This window comes from Emydura macquarii, unplaced genomic scaffold (genome assembly GCF_026122565.2).
Source record: "Emydura macquarii macquarii isolate MOO-44397 ecotype Brisbane River unplaced genomic scaffold, CSIRO-AGI_Emac_v2 contig_1045, whole genome shotgun sequence".
NCBI lineage: Eukaryota > Metazoa > Chordata > Testudines > Chelidae > Emydura > Emydura macquarii.
This window is the reverse complement of record NW_027131182.1, coordinates 19,316,820-19,335,554: the sequence shown is the minus strand read 5'-3', so window position 1 is coordinate 19,335,554 and position 18,735 is coordinate 19,316,820. Positions and strand designations below refer to the sequence as shown.

Here is an 18,735-nt window from a genome sequence, read left to right as displayed (position 1 = left end):
AGTACAAATACTACACAAGATGCAAAGAAGAGGAGAATCAAGTCTTAGATGTTTGATCTTCAACCAGTGACATCAATAAGAGCTTTTTTATTGACTTGAATGGACAAAAGATCAAGGTCTAGACAAACAGATATCCTGACTTTGTACAGTATATGTACATTTCTTTTCTTACTGTAGATACATTTAATTTTGGGGTGGGTTGATGTGGTACAGGGTGCTTTCCCCAAAAAGCATTCATGCACACTGGGTTTGATTGAAAATATATTATTGGGGTACCGATTACCAAACTGGGCTTGGGTGGGGGAAAGTTCCCCTTTTTATACTGCATAAAGGCCAGTTTCCACTGCATTTTACTATGAACAAGCAACCAGTTCCAGTGTGTAGTGCATGGGAGTTGCTTGGATTCCCAGGGAATGGATGATAAAACTGACTCAAAAGAATCAGTCCAGATTTCTGCTTCTGGTGAAGCCATTTATGATGCCTGAAAAATTGTTGCCTGCTGGTGCCAGCGTACAGACGTTCATTAGATGGACCAAGAGCGTATGCTGGTGAAATCTTGGCTCCACTGACATCAATAAGAGTTTTGCAATTGACTTCCCTGGAACCAGGATTTCACCCTCTCTATGTATATATGCAAATTATTAGTAAATACTCTCCTTAGAAAACAGAAACTCCAGTTGGCAAGGAGCATATTAAAAAACTACTCATGTTATATGACAATGCAGTTTTGGAGGGGACTCACAATAAACGCAGTCCACGTCTGGGACCAAATCCTTTACTCCATCACTACTCAAAGAAGAGTCAAAAGGGAGTTCAGACTTTACTAAAATAAAGAGATTTTTGTTTTTGAAACCCAAATAACTATGTGATGAAGACAAATAGGTAGAAAGTGCACGGCTGCTGATGAAAAAAGTCTGTTTCTGATCAAAACTGGAAATTGTTCAAGAACATTCATCTATGGGAAATATGCAAAGCATAAGAGGCTCTGATAAGTACATGACAGCTATAGAAGCTAAAGCTTCTTTAAAGGCATAGCTGCCTTTAAATGTAAAGGGAATTTTAAATTTACTCTACCAACTTTGCCTAGATTAAAAAGAAATTCTTAGAGCAGGTAGCATGTACACAATTAATTGTTTGGCCTTAGCATTTTTCTGCATGTTGTTTTGGGCAAACTTCCTTGCAACCCATACACAATATTTGGCAATTTTACCAAGTTATTTAACAAATATGATAGGTGCAAACAACCAAAGATACAGGAATGTCATTATTAAAGAAAAAAAGAGACTGATTAGCATTATAACAAGACAATTACAAATTTCTCTAGTGGGTAACAATGTATATGTGTTGTATATATTATCAAGTAGGGTCATGATAATTTTATAGTGATTTATTCTATTTGCTGTGGGATACACTTGAGTGCTCTTATGTTGACCACTTTTATATTTGAACTACACATTTAAAAGGAGTTTGCACGATGAGATACAATAACGTACAGCCCTTCTTTCCAATATGTCAAGATAATTTCCTGTTGTACTGCAGGTATCTAAACACATAACATTGCTATGAAACGTTCTCATTCTTTGACTACAGATATCTAGGTGTTGTACAAAACACACACATATACAAATACAATAAGAACACGGAATAAAAAGATGTGTTCTTGAACTCAATAAGCTTTTATACTTACATAAAAAATGGTGCTTTCCAAACCCATGTGTTTTTCTATGTGCTTTTTGTATTACAGGAGTAGCATTTATATTCATGACTGCACATACCATTATTTCAATGTAAATATCACCAATGTTATTACTGAAAAATTAGCATTGAAATACAAATATAAGGATGAGTCTATGGGAGAGTGACAGTTAGGGAAATAGATTGGAAATTCAGATCACATCAGCTTGAGCAAGATATGTAGAATCTAATGTGATTAAAAAAAGAAACACGACCCTTAAAGCCCAATTTGCTAATTTTTCATGATGAAAGTAGTGAAAGGAACACCCTGAGAAAAGGATGATAGAGAGAAGAAAAGGTAAAGAGACTCTATATTGTCCACCAAAGAATGTCACAGATATGTTCCTTCTGAAGCAGAAGCCATGTACTGAAATATTTAAGTTGAGGAAAGGTGCAAGAAGAACAGCTCATGATTGTTGTTGAGACTTCAGCTTTCTAATATTTATGATTTGTATATCAGCATGCCAAGCACAGCATCTGAATTTGCAGATGATAATAGAGAGGCAAATAGTGGAATAACACAATTTCATACAGATGGAATATCGCATCAAGAACATGTCAGCTAAATGGTAACACATATACAAAAGCATACTGCTGGCATCTGGGAATTACCAAAAGCAAGATTTAAAAACCTTCCAGCCCAATATGTAGCTGGAAAAAAGCAAGCAAACTAGGTCTCATGTTACTAAAACAATGAATACAAAGAAACAGTATTTGTTAAAAAGTGTTTTGGAAATACTCAGAGCAAAATCCTTGACACTTGTAAATTGCCATAGCTCCATTGACAATAGAGCTATGAAAACATAGAGCTTTTGAGGATTTGCTACTCCTTCCCAGTAATTTATTCTATTTATAGGTACTGGTAAATTAATTTTGATTGGTGATCACCCAAAAAAAAAAAAAAAAAAAAAATAGAGGGGGGAAATCACCTATTTAACAGCTAGAGTGAAAAAAGGAATATGGTCAAATATTTCAAAAACAGTACTGAAATAAGTACAGCCCATTCTCTCCCATCTTTCTAGAATGTTTTCTTAATATGAACTGCCTGATGTGAGAAAAAATAAAAAACTGCAAGACAGAAGCCAGAAGATTAGCACAGCAGAAGAGAAAGTGAACTAGATTTGTTCACGAAGTTAACGATAATTCTGATACTATTCCAAACATCTGCTGGAAGAAAGAGAGATGTTCATCGTCTTCTATACACAGCTGCAGCAGGACTACTGCCCAAAGCAAGGTATAGGAAGTGGGTTTTCATTGATCCATCCAGCTACAGGGCAGTGGCTCTGATCTAACCAACAACAATTTTCTTCTCATTCCTCCAAAACAATGAAAGCTTTCACTTTTAAAGTTACATATTGAAAAGACTTTGCTGATGATAAGCCCGGCTTTTGTTGGAACAGAGCTTGTCAGGAGTTCCTGTATTTTTTCCAGACACGTTCTCTTGAGACTCCTCTTGCTGTTGCTTCTGCAGCAGTTGCTGTTCCTGCTGCTAATGTTATTCCCATTGCTCTACCATTTTTCAGTTTTGTGGCATAGGCTCAAATCCGATATGTTCAGGCTAGTGATTGGAACACGCGGTACTAAGTGTCATAACTCAACCAGAGGCTTCAATTTCCTTTTGGTGAATCCTGCGTCTCTCCCTCTGAATATTAATGAAAATGTTTGCAATACTTAAGCTGAGAAAACCATGCTTGGAAAGCTCTGTACTTGGACTACTAACAGGAGAGTTGATTTAGAACTTACCATTAATATTTCTTTCACATGGCACTCTTATTTTTCATCTTGTCTTGAGGCCCGACTTTTGCAAGAATCTGAACCCTGTCATATTTCTGAATACTTTTTATCTACACTAAAGTATATGCATCTTCTGTCCACTTTCTACCTAGGCATTTCTAGAGTATCCATCATCATGGGATTCAGGCACTGGTACTTTCCTATTCTTATTGCATTTGTTCTACATCAAGGGCCCAATACTGCAGGGTGCGGAATAACAGCTAATTTTGGCTTAGTTGACTTAAATACCATGATGGCAGGCACCTTAGCAATAATATAGATAAGCAAGCACCTTGGAGGAAGTGCTCAGTACCATGCAGATGAGCCCTAATTATTGTGAACTGTTTAAAAATCATCTGCTGCAATTTGCACTGTACAGTAATTTAAGGAAAGAAAGCCATTCAAGTGTGTAAATACATTTTACTGAGTAAAGAGCATAGTTCTCTTCAACAGTCATAATGTTTTTTCTTAGAAAATATTCTGCTTCTGTCTTCTGTCAAAGAAGCACATCAGCGTGTGCAGTTGAAAGATACTTTGCTCTGTTGTAATACTTCTGCATTGCTGTCAAGTAATGTATAAACTGACAAGGTGGGTGAGGTAAGATCTTTTATGGGACCAATTTTTCGTGAAAGACAAAAGCTTCTGAGATCCAAGCTTTCACCTCTCAAGAAGACCTGAAGAAATGCTCTGTAGAGCTCAAAAGGTCAATATCTCAACAACAGAAGTTGGTCCAATAAAAGATATTACCTCACCCACCTTGTCTTTCTTGTATCCTCAGACCAACATGACTACAATGTTTAGATTATGAGTTTTCCATGTCTTTTTATGCCCCAAAATGCAACTATTGAATAGGCTAATGGTGTGTAATAAACTTTAGCAAAACCAAATAAGTTCATTTACTACCCTGCTAATCAAATCTGAGGATATCACACTGGGAAAAAGATGTCAGAATCTTCATGCATATTGAGAAACAGTAAGTATGTCTACAATTCAATTAAAAACCCATGGCTGACTCATGCCAGCTGACTCAGGCTCATGGAACTCGGGTTAAGGGGCTGCTATATTGCAGTGTAGACACGCCCTTCCAGCTCCCAGGGGCTCCAGCCACAGCCCAAACATCTACACCGCAATTAAACAGCCCACTAGTCACATAAGCCCGAGACAGTTGGCACGGCCCAGCCACTGGTTTTTAACTGCAGTGCAGACATACCTAATGACACTCAGTGGGTAATGCACGCAAAGCTCAAGCTGGTAAATAATGGATTTTTTTCAGTTCACTGGCAATTTAAAGAAAAAAAGATTCAGGTCTGACTGAAAAGACAATTTTTTGAAATTTTCGGGAAGTCAAAACGTTAAAATAAATTTATTTAGTGGCATATGAAATGCTTCAATTTTGAGCATTTTAAAACATTTTTAATTGAAAAAAAGGAAAAGAAATTTCAAATGGAAAAGTCATTTTGAGCTGAAAAATCTAAACGTTTCATTTGGAAAAAATACTGAAAGAAAATGTTTTGATTTTTTCAGTTTTCATTTTTTTTTCTAAACAAACAATTTGGCAAAGTCAACGTGAATTCACAAACAATTCCAGAGTTGCTGAAACCACATTTTTTCACCAACAAAAAAAGCCTCAGTCAAAATTTTTTTCCTCTCTCTACTCAGGAAAGAGGGTTTAATCCTGCCAGCCTCCTGAAACCAATGTGAGTTTTGCCATTGACTTCAATGGAGTCAGGATTTCATCCCTGGATTCTCGCCATGGCTCTGCCACTGCCCTATTGTGTGACTTTTGGCAAGTCACTGCTTCTCTTTGTACCTCTCTTTCCCCTCCCACTCTTTATCTATTATACTTTAAACTCCCCAGAATACTGGCTGTATTTTATAATGTGTCTATACACTTTACAGTATGGCCCCAATCTAGATGCTACTGGAATTCAAATGATTAACTTTTTAAAGTATCAAATGATTAACTTTTTAAATTATTTCTCTTGCATGGAATAAATATGGATAAAACATTTAGTTTTGGAATTCAAAATAATAGGGCCCTTTGCAATTTCTCAATCCAAAATCTGTAATCTGAGATAATATTATTGTTAGCAAGCAGAATCTAAACTGTTCAAAAGATAATAAATATCTGTGTATTTTGTGAGTTGTAGATGTGGATTTATACTTTAAACATATCCTACGTTATGAATGATATGGGTCTTCACGCATTTTCTGTGTGTTTTTACAAAAAAAACCCAAAAAAACTTTTACACAAAATGCAGGACAGAGAATTTTTTTTTAAAGCTATCATAAAATGCGTGACATTATATCTATATCTTTTATATGATACCGTACATTCAAAATACGTACATATCCTCTCTGCATCCAGTACCTGTATTTTGAATCAAAGGTATCATATAACACAGAGTAGTAGTCAGTTAAATGTGACACAAAATGGTTTTTAACGTCTACCGCAGGTGTTTTAAAAAAGGGTCACTGCATAAAAACTTGGCATAACTTTTAGGTGTAGGTGAGGTCATCAAAAATGCAGAAACAGCAACAGACTTCGTTAAGGAGAAGAATGTTAACCCTCTAAAACAGTGCCCAGATACACAGTACTTGTTGAACAAATTCAGATTTATTGAAAGTAAACATTTACATTGGCTACAATGTTATAACTGTTACAAAGCTGAATAAAAGGAGGCTTAAATAGCAATAGAAAGCAAGTGCAGTAAAAAGTGAATAGAGAAAATATTTGGCCTTAGTGATCTTTTGGCAGTATTTACATTATGTACATTTTGTTAAATATTTGTAATAACTCTAAGGCACCATAGGCTAAATAGCAGGCTGCAATACTATTTTGTGCAGAATTCAAGAAATTTATTGGAAGAAAAGGCTGTATAGTTAAAAGAAATATAGACATAGTTTAATGTTTACATAAAGGAGTAGCTGCATTTTTTAAACTCAAAAGGTACAGTAATTATTGGGTGAATTTAAAACATTATTTTTAGAACATTAAATTATGTTGAATGCCTGTGTATAAGAACTCTTATTTTTACTGACTTGCTGGTAAATGTTTAATGAAATCTATTCTTGAACAGTTTTTCACACTCTAGATATGTTTTGTCTAAAAACTACTTGATATTTTTTGCCCTACATAAACTTATACTTAATATATCATACTGTATAAAAAATCCCAATGCAATGTTTAATGGGTAGTAATATACATCACAGCTGCACAGGCAGACTAAAATTTAGTAGGAACCAACTGCCAAAAGGTTTTCATATTCAGTCTACCACACTAAAATGGCAGCTGTATGCATTTCACTCCATTTGGTCTCATCAGTGGCTGTTGCTTCAGCTAGTGAACATAAAGCTAAAGCACATATACCCCACATGTGGCCAAAAAAATCAAAATACTTACAAATCCAACACTTCCAAAACAAAATCCGCAAACTCAACCAATCGAACAAAACCTTCATAAGTAAAACTCTCCATTATTTTATCAGCGTTACCTGAAGCATACATTTCCCTACAGTCAGGAGCACTACAAGGGATGAAACTAATTATGGTTATAGCCATGGCAGAGGAGACTGGAGATTTTTTTAATGATATTTTTTAGTCCTTCATCTGATATTTTTAACCGCTCTTCAAACAGAAGACCTTGTTTAGTTTAGTCAACAAGTTTGCCTTTCAAATTGAGGTAGCGTTTGCAATGAAGAAATTCAGCAGGACATCAGATTAACGCCTCAATTCTGCAAATAAAGTGCCATAGGATCCTAAATGCCCAAAGAGACAACCTGAAACCTAGTTTATTCTAGTTAGAGTCTTACAGTGCCCCTCTTACTCAGATGTACAATACCCATCACTGTATACTTCAACCAGGAGGAGGCTGTTCTAATGGCTCATGGGTATTAACTGACGAAGGATGCCCAGGTTCTTTAACAAGGACTTGAATTTATACCCTCTCCTTAATTGCCTTAACCATCAAGAGTACTGTTGACTTCACTGTGTTACCAATAATGAAATCAAATAAAAGTTTAGTCCTGCTAAAATCCATCCAGATTTATTGATTTAAAGATGCATAGAATTCGAGATGATGGTCTCATCTGCAATGGGCCTTTGCTTCATAAGATCTTTTAAAATTTCCTGTGACAACAAGGAGTGACTAATACATAAAATAACATTTATATTTGTTCAAAGGCCCACTCCTAAAAGGGGTGGAGGGGGCTCAGCACCTTGTATGGGGTGTTCAACACATCACAGGCTCAGATCCACAAGCCTACATGTTGTTTGAAAATGCTAAGATTACCAGAGAGCTTTTAGTCATGTACATTTACCTCCTTGACAAAATTTCATGACAAATACTCTTTTTCCTAGCATGACAAATTTTCTTGAGCCAAGAACAAAATCCATTAAAATTAATTTAACGCTTAACTGATTAGGTCATTTTTACATTTTTTTTTAATAGCAAATCGCTTTACATATATTCAATTGCCTCTCTTCCCCCCCACTTTGTACTCAACAACAGTACCGGAAAAAAGCTAATTATTTTAGTGGTAAAAATTGTTTACAAATATAGTATGCTTGATCTAAGCAGAAAGTCTTCCTTTTGAAATTGTCTTATCTTTGTAACAATGAAAGAAAATATAATCGTAGCATTGTTCATCAGATTCACTTTTAGTACCAACAGCTATAATGTTAAAATTATACAGCATCAGTAAACAGTTTTTCAAGGGCTTCAAAAAAAAAAAAAATAAAAGTGTAAAAAAAATGTGGAGTCCATAACTGTGTTTCCATAAAACATTTGGAAGCAGATTGTTACACAAACTGGCCATTAAATTAAGAGATACCGAACCAGAGTCTCAGATCATGTAAACAGGTATACCATGTTGAAGAAAATGGAGCTACACTGATTTACACCAGCTAACGAGATAGACCCCAGTGCTTAAGCCCTTGAATGCTAAATTCCTGGATAAATTTAGAAGAGGTTTGTTTGTTTTTTAAAAAATTGTTTTCCTGTCTTGGTGTAGAAGTATGGGTACCAAAAAATTGATTCCTGTGGTGAAGAGTTTACTATTGTGGTGAAATATTAAGAGTTTAATATTAGTTCCATGCAACCCCCTATTTCTGGGGTTATAACTTGGGGTTAGTGGTTCCTTGTCCCAAGACCCCATATGGAACTCTCTATAGGGTTGGAACCTATACAAGAGTGGGCATGGGGACTGGGCAGCTCCATGTTACATAGGGTCATGGCCAGGGAGATACATGTTGTCTCCCACTGAAACCATGGATATTTGCAAGGAAAGTTAATACAGATTGGAGCTACATTCCACTTCCAGGGAAACACTATCTGTGGAGGACATACCCCTTTATAGGGGGTTGCAGGCACAGTTGTGGTCGGCGGATGTGTCTGATTACACAGCTCCATTCGAGCTGCACTGCCAGGAAATGCTAGAGCTCCACAGACAGCAAAAGGCCTTTGTGTAGATGGCCTTGGCCTTTTCACATCCCCTGAGATCCATATGGATCCCAAGAGTTCTGCAGAGCTTGAGGGAGGGTAACTTCCACCCCCTACATGGAACAATCAGGGCGAAATCTTGTGAAAGGAACCACACAGAGAGTTTCCTAACTATTAGGCACCTTCCTTGGGCTTTAATGCTGACCATTGGTTATTGATTACTTGCTCCAGTTTTGAAGCCTGCAATGCAAACTCTCAGATATTTATTGCTCTCACATGGCTGCCAAAAGAAAACACCAGGCCATTTACAACTGTGAGTGCCAATGTTTTCTTTAAAAGAAGTAACTGAGGATGTTTTTCCATTCACAGATACAATAGCGCTCAAAACTATTTTCCTGTCATTAATTTGGTTAAGAAAAAAAGACTGTTATTGGGTTTCAAAATGAGTTTCAATTTAATTCTATCACTACCCATGATGTGGAGGTTTTCCCCTCTTCTGCCTTCCTGGGCCTTGATCCTATAAGGTCCTGAATGATTTCAGTGAGAGTTGTGGGCTCTCAGGAGGTGATTAGCGGTTTGCCAGCTCAGGCTGCTAATCACGATCATGCAGCCTACAGAACTAATTTGCTTCCTTGGGGATAATTAATGGAGGTTCTCACAGAATTAAGCGTATTGCAGAGACAAGGAAAATGATGCTGGTAAGAGAAAAGGCACACTGTCAGGGCTTGAGTCTGCCATGTGATCAGTGCTCTCAAGTCCCACTGAGATCAATGGGAATTCACAGCACCTCTCAGGACCTTGCAGAATCGGGCCCTTCCTCCTTTCAAACTTCCTGTTAATGCTTCGCTTGTATGCATGCAGCTTTAAAAAAATTAATTCCCATATAAACATGCTGTCAACCACAGTAACTGTACTGCTAAATGATGTAATGGGGTGTGTGTGTGGGAGGGGGGAAGATCTGCAAAGACAAAAAACAGAGGGGTTAAGATTGATAATTCAAGACCACACTGTCTTTAAGGTCTACGTGCTCCCTTCCTGTGCAACAGCCCCAAAAATGGGAATGAACAAATGGAAAAACTCCACAATGAACTTGGAGGCTATACAGAGCTGGCTCCTGGGATGAGTTTGATTCCCTTCCTCCTGAAAGCGGCCCTGCAGCACCACACTCTACATTACATCATACGAGTGTCTGTGTGTTTGCATGTAGGATCATGCCCATTTGCACACGCATATATAGTGCTCTGCATACCTCCCCCCCAGCTGTGGCCCCATTTCTCTGTTCCCTAAGCTCAGTGCTCTGTACCCCATCAGTCTTCTCTGTTCCCCATACAGAGTCGCCTATTCTCTGTGCTACTCTGTACCCCACGAGCGCTGTCACCCCCACACTATGACCTCAACTCTTTGTCCCTTATGCTCTGTGCTACTCTGTACCCCACCAATGCTCTGTGTTCTCCCACACTATATCCTTGTGTCCCCCAACTCTCTGTCACTCTTGGTGTTGTCCTCTGCTTTGTGTTCCACCTTGCTAACTTGCCATGCTCTACACTGCATCCCTCAAGTGTTTTGACCTCCCTCCCCTCGCAGTATTTTGTATCCCCATGCAGCCTCCTGGTTACCCTCCCATGTTCTATGCCATCTCCAACATTTGACCACACCCCCCAGCAACGTTTTGTATCCCCGGATGAGTGTAATCCCAGTGTTCTCGGTCCCCATGTGCCCCCAGCACTGTTTCCCCCTAGGCCCTATGTACCTCTCAGCGTCCTCTGTCCCATTGTGTTCCCACACTCTTAGGGGCTAGTCTCCCCCAAAAAGGGTGCCTATTGACTATTGAGAGGTGTAGGCAGATGAAGTTTGCATCTTCACATGTGCTCCAAGCTTGAGGGAAGGGGGCACTTTCCCCCACTTCCAGTGAATGCACTCTGCAGTTGAGAAGCTGGACTCTCTCCTTTGGCTACCTGCTGGTTAAGCCTGGCACCACCTCTGCCTTTCACTTGGTAAGATAAGTCTTATCATTGGCTCATCAGTTGTTAAGCAGTCCCCCAGGGGAAGAGAGAGGAGTGCCAGACTTAGCTAGCAGGGGAGCCAATGGAAAGAGCTCTCTCAGCTCTCTCAGTAGTCAGTAGCAATTCCCTATTGGGGAGACTAGACCCGGAGAGAGGAGGGACACACAATGGGACAGATGACATTGGGAGGTACATAGGGACCGGGGGGGACGGGGGGAGGGGGAGGAGGGAAACAGTGCTGTGACTAGAATTACCTTCCCTTACCTCCTTTGCTTTTACTTGGTCACAGACTTAATGCTGGAGGTGGGAGGTTGAGAGATTTTGGGAAAGGGGTAAGGAAAAGACACTTTTTGTTCCACCTCTTCTCCCGCACAGCGGTAGCATCTATGAGGACTCCTCATGTGGCCAGCACAGGAGGATTGGTATGCATACTCAGATTGGCCCAGCTACTTTCTGTGCCTCCACAGAGCAGAATGTAGGCTGTGAATCTGCTGAAACTGGGAGGGAGGGAGAAGAGAGAAGAGACCCCCTCTTGGCCGCACCTACTTTGTTGCACACTCTGTATTTGAGGAAGCCCTTTGAAGTGATGGGCCATCATTCCACTTAGCCATTGCAGGACCCCTTTGTGGGACTTGTTTTCTGCTGCTCAGCCCACTCCTCACTCCCCCCAGCTTTTCTAGATACAGCATTTCATCACAGGTTCTACATAACATCACACACTTGAGCTCTTCCTCCTGCCCCAGTTCAGCCATACATGTATGTATAGGAGGATGAACTAAGGAAGAATGGTCAATCCAGATTTTCAGCCTCAATTCTCAGTTACCTTGCATTTGTACAGTCAGACCCTTCACACTACCTAACTGCTCCATGCAGATGGATCAATTTCAGGAATCATCCTTGGTGCAAGATGTTAAACTGTGCTGCAATGTCACAGGTTAGTGTCTCCAGAGATGGCCTAATTCCAAAGAGGCCCTTTAGAGAACTCTACTTTTATTCTAGAGAACTTCAATTTTATCCTTTTGAGTGATGATTATTTTGTGATCCAGGGAAACGGGAGGTAAGGCAAGAAGCAGAGTAACTTGTAGAAGTCTTTCAGAAATAAACCCCTATTCCCTAATATCTCTGTACATTATGCAATGATCAAGATGATTTATGCTCTGTTTAAAAAAACCACGCACAGTGCTGCATTTAGTAGGGTCTTCCTGCTAACTATCATGTTAATAATACTACAGGCCATTTCTGGAAGACTCAAGATGCGATCTTCTATGGTAAATTTTTGTTCCTATCTTCTTCCTTTTCAAGGCTGCAAGCAGTAAGGGAAGATGTACAGAGAGGGGATTTGAAATGCTGTCAGAATAGAAGGGCATGATCCTGCAAGATGACTTCAGTGAGAGCTGAGGGCACTTAGCACCTCACAGGAGGTGCTTAGCATCTTTTAGGATTGGTCCCTGGCCCATAAGTGCGCTGCCAACATGTTCAGACCATGGTACCCGTTTTATTTTCAACAACTGTAATTCCTACATAATAAAGATTTAACAGGTTTGCTTTGTTTCCTTAGGGATGAATTAACAGTATTTCACCAAAAGGATCTCAGGAGTAATCTGACATGAAAGGTATTGCTATTTTTTATTAATTGGACAATTAGCTGAAATACATATAGGTCTTGATTCAGCAAGGTACTTAAGCACACTTTAACCACAAGAGCAATGCCACTGAAAATACCTAAGTACCTTGCTGTACTGGGGTGATAGGTCATTGTAAAAGCTGGTTTACAAATTGCTTCACTACAAATTCACTTCTCAGTCCCTGGAACTCTGGTCAGCTCACTTGGCTTATATCTTTTTAACAATGTAACTGAACTGTTTACTGGATGGTATAGTTTCTTTCGAGAGAATGAAGAAGACAAGTCACACATCATCAATGTAGTTATATTTTTCTTGGCAGTAATTGAATACAGTAATTGAATATTTTCTTCTTTTAACTTTTTTTATTCTAAATTTTTGCTGCATTGGTGTACAGTAAAATGAATCTATGATATTGTAAGTAGCCACCTTCTTTAATCTGACATGTTCCAGAAACTATTTTTATGGTGTATTAAAATATGTCAATATTTTTATTGCAAAGTATCCTTTATAATGCAGGTTCTCCGCTATAAAATCTTCTCTCTTGCTTATATTTCAGTCATTCAAATTTAAAATACCAGTATACAGTACTAAAATCGTCCAATTAAAGAGTTTAATATAAAAATATCAGCACAAAACTCCTTTTTAAATTCTGTTTATTGTGAGCAACCCAAATGTCTCTTTAATTGCTATTAGTTGTAGTATATTAATAGACTTTGTACCCCTACAATTGCTTACTCATACCATTTTAGGTATTTCAATGAGATAAGAAATATTAAGTAAGAAAAAAGGAAGTATTCAAAGGGTTAATTTGTTTAGTAATAATAATAATAATAATAATAAATTAGTTTTTCGCATCTTCTTCAGTTCAAAATCCAGCTTTGAGACTGAGGAAGGCTTCCAAATCACATCAATTAAATAAGAGTGGTCCTTTTAACCAGTAGCAGTTTGATTACCAATGACTCGAAGAATCTCTTTGTGAATGCCTGGTTCTTGTGTATTTATACTTGTATCACCCACTTGGCCATCTTCATAACTAAAAAAGCACAGACAAAAATAAGATTTTAATCCACTCTTTATTCACTATGCAATGACATCGATTATATACTTTACTTATTTAAACACTAAGCCGGGAATGTTATGTGAGGAGTGTGACTCTGCTTGGTGGCAGGATTTGCCCTTTCACAGACGAGGCCTAGGGTTCCAATCAGCAAAACTGCAGTCCAGTACGACCTGCTGGGGCTGCATTACTGCCTGCCCCTAGCTCTCTGGAAGCTCTTAGCAGCTCACCTGCTGCAGGAGCTCAGATGCAAGGGGCCTCCTTTCGTTACCATCAGCGGCTGTTGGGAACACCCTGGAGCTGAGTGTTATCAAAGCATGCATAAGTTACTGCACTCTCCATCTGCAGTAACTGATCCTTTGTCTAAACTGGGGATTTGTCCTGATATCAGTCATTGGTGGTCAGTCGCTTAGGATACATCTACACTGGAATAAAAGACCGGCACCATGGCTGTGGCTGCCTAGTCAGCTGACTCAGGCTCACAGGGCTCGGGCTGTGGGGCTAAATATTGCTGGGTAGATGTTTGGGCTCAGGCTGAAGCCTGGGTTCTGGGACTCTCCCCGCCACGTGGGGTCCCAGTGGTCTGGCTCCAGACGTCTATACAGCGATTATATAGCCCTGCAGCCCAAGCCCCGCGAGCAAGTCAGCTGACCCTGGGCCAGCCACGGGTGTTTAACTGCTGCATAGACATACCCTTAGAGAGCTGTACCTGTGCAAGTCTCAGCTGCAGACACAGTAAACCAGTGCAGCTTACTGCTGCTTACAGCTGGAATAACAGGCACTGATATAAAACACAGTATACCTTGTCTAGGTGTTTACATTGGTACATAAATACCAGTGAGGGGCCACCAATCAGGGCCAATCCCCTGTGAAGACAAGACCTCATTTACTGCAAATTTGAAATCCAGGGGGCTCTGGGTGGGTGAAGAGAGTCCATCTGGTGGCTTTCTTTGCAGGGCCAGGGCTTATGTCGATATATAGTTGTCTGTTAATGAATCATATGTGGTAAAAGGAAACATCTGTTTAACAGCTGGAATACAACTTAAAGATATGTCTCATCTTTTTATCCTTATTTTTTATTTCCTTGGCTTTTCAAAAGTACACTCTAGTTGTGTTGGGTTTTTTTTTTTTTTTTTGGTCTCAGGCCAATACAGTGATACTGTTACTGTAGTGTGACATATTCATATAGTGGAAACAGCCTATAACCTGTCACTCGTTGTTCATTTTTTGCTTATTATAACAAAACATAGAAGTAAAATAATCTATTGTCATTGATCTAGCATACACTGCCTCAAAAAAACAAAAATATCAATCCTTGAAAAATTGTTAGAAAGACTTTGGTTTTGGTCTTTTAAAGTCATTGCAAAAAAAAAAAAAAAACATATACATGTAGAATTTTAAAGCTAAAAAAAAGTATTGTACTTACACAAAGAAGAACCTTGTACACACATGATCAGTGTTGGGAACTACCCATATCTCCCCATGTTTGTGCAGATCAGGTGAGGTTATCACTATACGGAGAGAATAAATTTTTAGCAGTGAAAACATGCCTGGAAAACATGATTTAAAAATAACTGTGCTCCCACACTTTTTAAATAGCACTGTGGAAATGTCCAATTGTTCAGTGTGAGTCTGCTGTCTGGTCTAGAACCTTGGAGTTGGCTGACGATAGGAGTTAGGAGATCAGCTTAATTCTTGCTGACAGTGGACAAACCAGTGGTATGGGTATTGTGGGCCAATTAATCAAACTCTGGTACAAAAAATTTGTGTTTGATGATGAATGGGTGAAAAGTGAAATATGAAAGACAAAGCTGGGAAACGAGTCATTGATGATTTATGATTATGCTTCTTCAAATGCGATTAGGAAAAAAGCGCGCACACACCTATGGTGTCAGGAATCAGGGCCTGCAGCAGAGCCAGTCTCCGGGCAACTTAATGAACACAGCTGGTCTGTAGTATGTTGCCCGTTTGACTTGGCTACTCCACCTGGTTGATTGGCAGGGCAGCAGGCCAGCTCTTAAGCCCAAAAATGGAAGTTCAGTGGCTGCTCAAAGTATTTGCGCGTGGCTGTGATAACTCCTGCCCTGGACCTAGTCCTATTCCTGCCTGGTTTCACTCTGGTAACCTGGTCCTGACTCTTGGCTCTGACTTCTGGCTTCGTCTCTGACCTTGGTTCTGGCCTCTGAGTCCTGTTTTAACCACTGAAGCTGACTTCTGCTCTAACCACTAGGCACGACCACCCAGGTCCTCGTCACCAACACACATGCAGAGGGAATTATGAATCAGGAGAACTAGGTACCACTTCTTTAGGAAACAACTACATATTATATCACATATTTTATTTTTAACCACCAAGACAATGATCAGAAATAAGGTTTTCTGTGTAGAAGCCATTTTTGAATAATTATCATATTGTTCTGAAGATCTATAAATGCACTTAAGCACTATTGTAAATAAATGCATGTATACATAGCTTTACAAATGACATATCTGTTGTGTGAGGTTTAACTCTTACCTCTATTCTTTTTTTTATTTTAAGTCAACACAGATGTTTGCCTCTTGCAGTTTATAAACACTAGATTTTTTTTCTTTTATGACTGACATTTTCATCAGTTTTAATATTTACTAACTCCCTCTCTATAAACTCTTCCCTTCTGTGAGAGGGAGTTTTGCTGATCAAAAGTGTATTTCACCAAATTGTGCATTAAAATATTTTAATGTACACTTACAAAATCTAACACCATTGTGTATATATCAGGGAAACAAGACCTATGATAACTGAAAGAGTTCTGCACATTCATTTCTAACCTTTGAACACCATATTTTTATAATTGGAAAAGTACATTTTCTATTGGGAATATTTACAAGGCTAGTCATTTAAAAACAAAAATCTAAAGACAAATTCTAGTTTCATTTCAGGTCTGTTCCCAGGAATTAGATCTAATTGGTAATAGTAATGGATTACATTTTTCAAAAATGGCCTTTAAAGGCTTCATATATGTATAGAATTTGCACATACAATTTCAGAAGCTGAGATAAAGTCCCTTTAAAAATTGGTCTTAAATTGTATCATCTTGAAAATTATTCTCCTTTCAGACAGTGCCAAAATATTTTTATAGTTGAGTTGAAATCCTTATTCTCCTTAACCTGCCATCAAAACAGATACATATTTGCTAGGCCTTTCAAGAACGGCCAGGTCTTTGAGAATGACTATAGTCATATAGATTGAACATAACTACATGAATTTTTAAGCACAAGCAGAGAACAGAAATCAATTAATGTGTAGTGGTTATTAGAAGAAGAGTTTATTTGCAGGAGCTGTCAGAACTGGGCTGGGAATTCAGATTAGGAATCCTTCTGAGTCTTGAATGCTTAAACCACTGACACAGGACTTGCAAAGGGTCTTTACAGAGCCTAGCTATGTGGCTAGAATTTGGGACACTGAAAGGATGGTGTCCAGTCACTTTCTACATGTGATGAGCCCCCATCTTATTAATGGCCCAAAGTATGCTTGGGGAATGGGTATTGGGGATGGAAAGTGGGCAATGGGGATGCATTGAGACTTGAGAACCAGAAATGATGTAGGTATCTGCACACGTGCCAACATTGTCTTATTAAAAAAAACTCACTTGAATTAAAGCTTGTGTTAATTTGCATTTTACAAATTCAAACCAATTCAATGCCAGGAAAGAAATAGGATTTTTAGGGATTTTCAGCTTACCTTCACATAAGGCTATGCATTTTAAATTACGGCTTTGCAAAAATTGGGACTGTTGTCCTTTCTTCTGTGACTGAGGGATAAAAAAATGTGGAAACATTAATTAAAACAGTAAAAGGAAAACCAGGTAAAATGTAACAAGAATATTGTTTTAAATTGTTTATTTACTGACATAGTCTTGCTGGAAACTTTTGTAATAATTGGGCTAAAAATGAAATAGTGGTGATTTAAACTATTTTACCCATTACCAAAGCTTCCAAATCATTAGCAATTTGAGAGTTGTGACATGAACTACAGAGAGTACAGAATCCCTCTGAATGGCTTCCCCACAGCATGTCCCTTCTATAGTGAGGAACCATGCTAATTTTGCATATACTTGTTAAGGGAGACAGGTATAGAATTTCCTCCTAAGGATTTAGCCATCTGTAAGCCCAATGCAGGCCTATAAATAATTGCTATGAGTTTACCTTTGATTAAGCAGAAATTTAGCATCTTAAAGTTTATCACAAAGAAAATCTGTAGTGTGCTATGAGTGGAATTCTATAGGGTTACAAACTAATTTTATAGCATTCTAAATCCATATCGCATCCTAATTTAATTGAGACTCCAGAATTCAGAGAGAGAGGTTTGCCAGGGGCGATATTGAATTAAAGATTCAATCTGCATTTCTTCCCTATTTTCTTTTCAAATAGTTCTGTCTGTGAAAAGGAATGCACGTTTGCCTGCAGTATAATGTGTAATTGTTACTGCTGATTATGTACAATAAAAGAGAATTGCTGAGTTTCCAAAGAAGGAATATTAATTCCTTCCCAGATTCAAAACCCAATATCTCTTCCATATATGCCAAATATACTACTGTACCTGTAATGCATTACTGCCTTTACTGCTCGAAGCAGGTTCATCCTTAGCTGACACCTTCTGCTGCTTCTTGTTCATCCCTAAAGACAATAGAATTACTTCAGGTTTACTGGTGTGTAAAGCATTGTAAGTGTAAGATATATATGGAGAGTGAAAAGAGATATTGGAGTGGGGTCAGATTCCCCTGTAAAGCATCCTAAAATTTTGTGTTCTTTCTCATCACATGCTGCCACCTGTCTGATTCAGTCCCAAGAGCCCCATATTTGCACGGCAGTTCCAAAGCCTTTAAAATAGCCAACGTAACTTTAAGCAGGTGCAACAGCAGTTACACATAAGCTTAAGTTCCACTGAGTTCCGTTTAATAATGTGCTTAAGCATTTTGCTAAAAAGGGATGGACTTCAGTTTAAAGTTAATTGACCTCAGCTGCTTGTAGTGTGCTACCACATGTGAGGAAAAGAATTAGAATGAGTCCATAAAATATTGTAATTTAATATTTCATCTTTAATATTTTACTCACTTTTTTATT

At 38.5% G+C, this 18,735-nt stretch overlaps 1 protein-coding gene across 2 annotated transcripts in view; it reads right to left on the bottom strand.

Moving 5' to 3' along the window:
- Positions 1-12,958: 12,958 nt before the first annotated feature.
- Positions 12,959-18,735, bottom strand: part of PARP8 (poly(ADP-ribose) polymerase family member 8) — a 144,012-nt gene continuing 138,235 nt past the window's right edge. For both annotated transcript variants that reach the window (XM_067545677.1, XM_067545678.1), the window contains 4 exons: positions 18,212-18,288; positions 17,354-17,423; positions 15,059-15,143; positions 12,959-13,608 (listed from right to left, as the gene is read on the bottom strand). In XM_067545677.1, coding sequence (XP_067401778.1) covers positions 13,506-13,608; positions 15,059-15,143; positions 17,354-17,423; positions 18,212-18,288 — 335 coding nt within the window. In that variant the 3' untranslated portion in view covers positions 12,959-13,505. The remainder of the gene's footprint in view (positions 13,609-15,058; positions 15,144-17,353; positions 17,424-18,211; positions 18,289-18,735) is intronic.